This window comes from Zeus faber (assembly GCF_960531495.2).
Source record: "Zeus faber genome assembly, chromosome: 19".
Taxonomy (NCBI): domain Eukaryota; kingdom Metazoa; phylum Chordata; class Actinopteri; order Zeiformes; family Zeidae; genus Zeus; species Zeus faber.
This window is the reverse complement of record NC_137206.1, coordinates 16,730,856-16,735,898: the sequence shown is the minus strand read 5'-3', so window position 1 is coordinate 16,735,898 and position 5,043 is coordinate 16,730,856. Positions and strand designations below refer to the sequence as shown.

The window sequence follows — 5,043 nt, the reverse complement described above, 5'->3', positions numbered from 1 at the left end:
GGCTTATTTTGGGAAGTCATAAACAACAGTCAGATTGGCGTCATAAGGTGAACTCTCTGACGAATGTTGTTCTCGCTCCCCACAGCTGCGTCGCGGTGAGGCCTAAACATTGATAGCTGCTTCTGGACCCCAAGACTGGGACGTCTGTGGGAATTAACACTATGCGCTGAAAACAAAGATATGTGACTGGGGTTATAGTAGGTTGTGTTCTTAATGTGTGTGCATAGATGTTTGTGATTACATAGATATTATATTGTGACAATTTTGTTAGTTTTAGTACAATTGTGTGTGGGGCGTTGACTTTGGATATGCTCCCAATGTAATGCAAATCCTCCATCAGCAGTAAATGCAAACTATGATTGAATAACTACCTTTGAAAGGAATTTCTGTCTTTAGACTTACTCCCCACTACTGGAGTACTTTGGATCTTTTGGTTGGTTTAATGCTTTGTAATAGAAGCTACAACATACAATACTACCACCATGCACTACTTCCAACATGCACAACTTCTACCCCCATTTACCACCAAGTATTCGGAATGGAAATTACAGTAGTAAGCCAGTACGATATCGGCTTAATCCGCACTATTTTGACAAAGGTAGTATTAGACCGACATCACTTGCATGTGGAGTCGGTTGGGACTTTGCTGCCACTGGTCTGAACATTTAAACCGGCTCTTGGAGATCTAATGGTGAAGATTCAGAAACTGTTATTAATTCGCCTAAACTCTGCCCGGAAACAGATTTTGGCAGAACTACGGGCTTCAGTGCACCTGGTGTGGGCGTGTCAGTTTAAAACAAATGGGCGGTTGGCAAACAATTTCCATGTTTAATACATCTACATCGGTCTATATAAGTACATTACAGATAAATGGGGCCATGTTTTTTTTTTTTTTTTTTTTTTAAATGGTGGAGCTGTTTTCTTGGCAAAACCTCCCAAAATAGCAATACGGTAACTGGATGAGTGAGGCTGAAAACCACGTCCACTACTTAGAACCTAATTGACACTACGGCTCTTTTCACATCACGCCCGGGGACTGTACTTCAATGTCTCCATCGAGTGGAGGGGAAAAAAAACCTGAATTTTACTCAAAGTTTAAAAAGATTCATTTATACTTGGTGCCGAATTGTTACATTCCATAATAGTTATCCTAGTTAGCAGAATAAGGACAGCAGAGTCTGGAAGAACAAATGTGCTTAAGGTAAATTTTTTACAACATAAATAGGTCATTTATTTGTAATCTATTAGTTCTTTAAAAATTGACCAATAAGATTTTAATTGAAGTTAATAGCTAGCAGTGATAAAATAAATTCAGGTGAATCAGCAAGTGCAGCCATCCACTAAAACAGATTTCCAGCATCTTCCAGTCATGACTTCAGCTGCCGATTGGATGGAATTATGGTCATCAACGTCCAGTCGATTCCAGTCACTGACACCAAGTTGTACAATGAGTAAAAATACAAACACCATTTATTTTTTTCCTTTTATTGTACACTTTTAATCCTGTGAAACCTGGAACAGAAAAAACAACTTTCAGACAGAGCATCGCTAACTGATAGTTCACCTACATACTATGTACACATTATAGGCATTATCCAAAATTCGATAATCATGAAAATGTTTGACTAATGAAGGTTGGCTGCTTGACATCCACAGCTAAAGTTATGTTTAGATTATTGGCACACAACACCAGAAAAACAGTCAGTTTTTTCCAGTTTTACAACTCTCAATCTCAAAGTTCATTTAAGTTAAACATACTTTAAATTTAGTGAGGCTCAAGCCTACATAATGAGTCTAGTCAGGATGTGGTTTCAGACACAACTGGCATATTTTCAGCTTGTTTTCACCACAGTCGATAAGATGGGGAAAAAAGACCACATCATTAACCACATCACTGACAGACCTGCTGGGGAACACAAAGATCACTCCTCTGTATTCCACTCACCGCAGTTCAGTTCATCCTCCTGACCATTCTGTTGATCTGGTCCTCCCTGTTGCCGGCGTCTCCTCCCTCCACAAAGTGCGTGGTCTTCTTGTTCATGCCACCGCGAGGCGAGGACAGCTTGAAGGGCCACAGGAAGTTATTGGCGGCCTTGAAGTTCTTCCCAGCTGTGAAGATCTCATGGATCAGGTCCTCCATGCAGATGATGCCGTACCTGCCTGCAAAACAATCAACTTTAATGACCTGAATATCTCCAGTGGACCAACATTGATTTGGCCGGATTTATTTTTTCTTTTTTTAATGAAAATTTCTGGTAAACTCCGCACCAACTTATCATGAAACATGTAGCTTAAGATGACACGACTGATGTGGTTTCAGACAAATTGGCTTAGTTTTCAATTTTTTTTTCACCATAGTCGATAAGACGGGGAAAAAAGTTGTGCATCATTAATCACATCGATCGGTCACTACATGAGATGACTCGTCATGTCATCTTTTGAGGCCATCCAGTCTCCATGTTAATAGTATTTTCTGTTCAAATTGTTGGTCAAATTGAAGGTGTGCTCGTAAAAATGAATATCTTCATCTCTGTTATCTGGTCTGTTCAACAATCTGAACTGTTTGATTGCAAATAACATGAACGCCGTTCAGGTTAAGAAAACATTTGAAGCATCAACACAATTGTTCATAATTTGGGCTCAGGTGTCTTTACCAAGGGTATTCTCAATCAGGGAATTGTCCGTGATGGGAATGCGCTGCTTCTTAATCTTTCCAAATCCACGCTTGTAGATCAGCTCACGCACCGACTTCAGGTTGGGGTATCTGTACGAAACAAGCATGACAGCTATGACTACATTGAGGCCAAAGACTGAGTAACGCATTTAACAATTGAGTTAGATATTTCAGCAGACACTGTTGAAATGATACTCGACACAGGAATTCAAAATATTACAGCCAATGTGATAATATGCTGCAGGCCGAGGAGAATCATTTCAAAATGCTGCTTAAGAGCTTGACACTTCTTTGGGGGTGGGAATGTAGTTTCAGACAAAACTGGCTAAATTTAAGCTGATATTCACCACGGTCGATAAGACGGGGAAAAAAATTGTCATCATGAACAACATTCCACCACACGGCTTGACATCCTTGCCTCCAATGTGTCAAGATCTACAAAATATTACAAAACAGAATTTCACATCCGCCGTCAAGATGTGAACGGCAGAATTCATCTTTCAACCCAAAAGGCACGAGGCCACACGTCTACTTGCTGTCCATAACAGCAGTATTTAGGATACATGCAGCCTTACCCCCACGCGATGTAGGGTTCAGCGATCCTGAGCATGTTGATGGAGGCCTTGTTGAGCTTGACAAACACACCGTTGAAGATCTGGCGCAGGCGGAGAAGCTGCAGGACTTTGCGGACCTTTGGGCTGACGCCGTTGATACTGGAAAACCAAACAGCGGCAATTACAAACCAAACCAAAATAATGACATAGTTGTGCTTCAAGTCGGTGAATGTGGTTTCAGACAAAGTTGGCTTAAGAACAGTCTTGTATCATCATAGTCGATCAGCCGGGGAAAGAAAGATCATCGTTAACCACAATGTGCTGGTCTAGTCTGGCTTTACACTTAAATTTAGTTAGGTACTGATGGCTCCGGGTAACCCACCCTCTGATCCTGATGACAAAAGCCAGCTTGGGCTCCGCTGGAACATAGAAGTTCCCCACTTTTCGGGCTGTACGGGCCTGACGGATCTCACTCCTGTACATCTGCCTGTACTCCTGGTGGTACTTCTCGGCCCTCTTGTAGATGAGATTCCTGGTGACCTTGCGGCTCTGGGAGCAGGTGTCAGAAATAGGACTTCCATGAATACTTTGTCATTTTTTTTGTCAGAAAGCAACTTATAATAAATATTTCGACATTAAACCAATTGCAGGAACACAGGTTATTGTTGACGACGGCTAGGAACTATGGAACCAGGTGTGTAACCAGGGAGGTGTTACATTTCACTGCATATATGTATATGAGAAATAAAAAAATCTTGAATCTTGAGGTGCCGAGTATGGTTGGGACAGATGCACAATCCATCATGTACAAAGCATGGATTACCTTCTTCTCAGCCAGTATTGCCTTGATGCGCGCCGACTTCATGACGGCGTAGGCCTTCCGCCTTTTTGCAAGGCTCTCAGGGACGGCCGGGACCTTTTTTTTTCTGTGAATCCGAAAAGTTGTGGGTAAACTGTTTGTAGAGTCTGAGCAACTAATTCGCTAATCCCTGTCGTCCATATATAGGCTAGTCGTATATTGCCAAATTTCGTTAACCTTCCGGTGTAGTGCCTTGTGCCGATTCAGGTTGCCCGTTATCCTTGTTGCGTGGACGTGAGCCGCTGTTAACGGCAGTCCAAGTAGTCACCTAGCATCTTCGTTGCTGGTAGCAATTAGCAAGCCACGGCTAACGCCTAAGAAACCTCGCGTACACGCCGTAATGCAAGTACTCACCGTCGCCATTCAAGCCAACACTAGAGTTGATATAACGTTGTTTATCAGTATTACGCTCCTCAAGGCGCGGCTACAGGGAAATCAAAACCCGTGTCTACCGAGACCGGTGATGGCAAGACGTGGCCGGCTACTTGGCCACGGCAGAAATAAATCAGCGATAAACCCCGGATCGAAATCCAACGCGTTAACAATATCTGGGGTTCCGGCGTGTGAATCGTCTCAACGAAACAATACAAAGAGAGATGCAATGACTGAAGGTCGATTTAAACATAGATGGACTTGGATTTTTACACATCAGCGAAAAACTCACTCTGCGTCCGCCATTGTGCCCACCGAGAAAGAGGGAAATCCGTGTGCGCATGTGTGTGATAAAGGCTGTAGGACCCCGTAGCCGTATGGTATCCGTCGAGCTGCCTGACGCAAAAATAAACATCGTGCATATATTTGCCTGTAATTTTTTTTTTTATAACACTTTTTGAATCATTACCTGTGTGAGGTGGTGTCATTTAGATGTTAAAAAGTACGTCGGGATTATATCGTTATAATATCGACATCGTGAGATGAGAATATTGTCTGGGATTTTTATTATCGTAATATTATGA

General features: G+C 42.2%; 1 protein-coding gene across 1 annotated transcript; it reads right to left on the bottom strand.

Moving 5' to 3' along the window:
• Positions 1–1,452: 1,452 nt before the first annotated feature.
• rpl7 (ribosomal protein L7) lies at positions 1,453–4,803 on the bottom strand. Its single transcript, XM_080020628.1, has 7 exons — positions 4,752–4,803; positions 4,052–4,154; positions 3,611–3,777; positions 3,250–3,387; positions 2,655–2,764; positions 1,946–2,160; positions 1,453–1,512 (listed from the first exon to the last, which is right to left on the bottom strand). Exons 1-6 carry the CDS (start codon positions 4,763–4,765, stop codon positions 1,952–1,954), a joined length of 741 nt encoding a protein of 246 aa, XP_079876754.1. The 5' UTR covers positions 4,766–4,803; the 3' UTR covers positions 1,453–1,512; positions 1,946–1,951.
• Positions 4,804–5,043: the final 240 nt, after the last annotated feature.

Coding starts and splice junctions, on each gene's coding strand:
- rpl7 (XM_080020628.1), bottom strand. Junction 3,388..3,610: donor TTTGTCATCAGGATCAGAGG/GTGGGTTACCCG, acceptor TTGGTTTTCCAG/TATCAACGGCGTCAGCCCAA. Junction 2,765..3,249: donor GAACCCTACATCGCGTGGGG/GTAAGGCTGCAT, acceptor TGTTTCGTACAG/ATACCCCAACCTGAAGTCGG.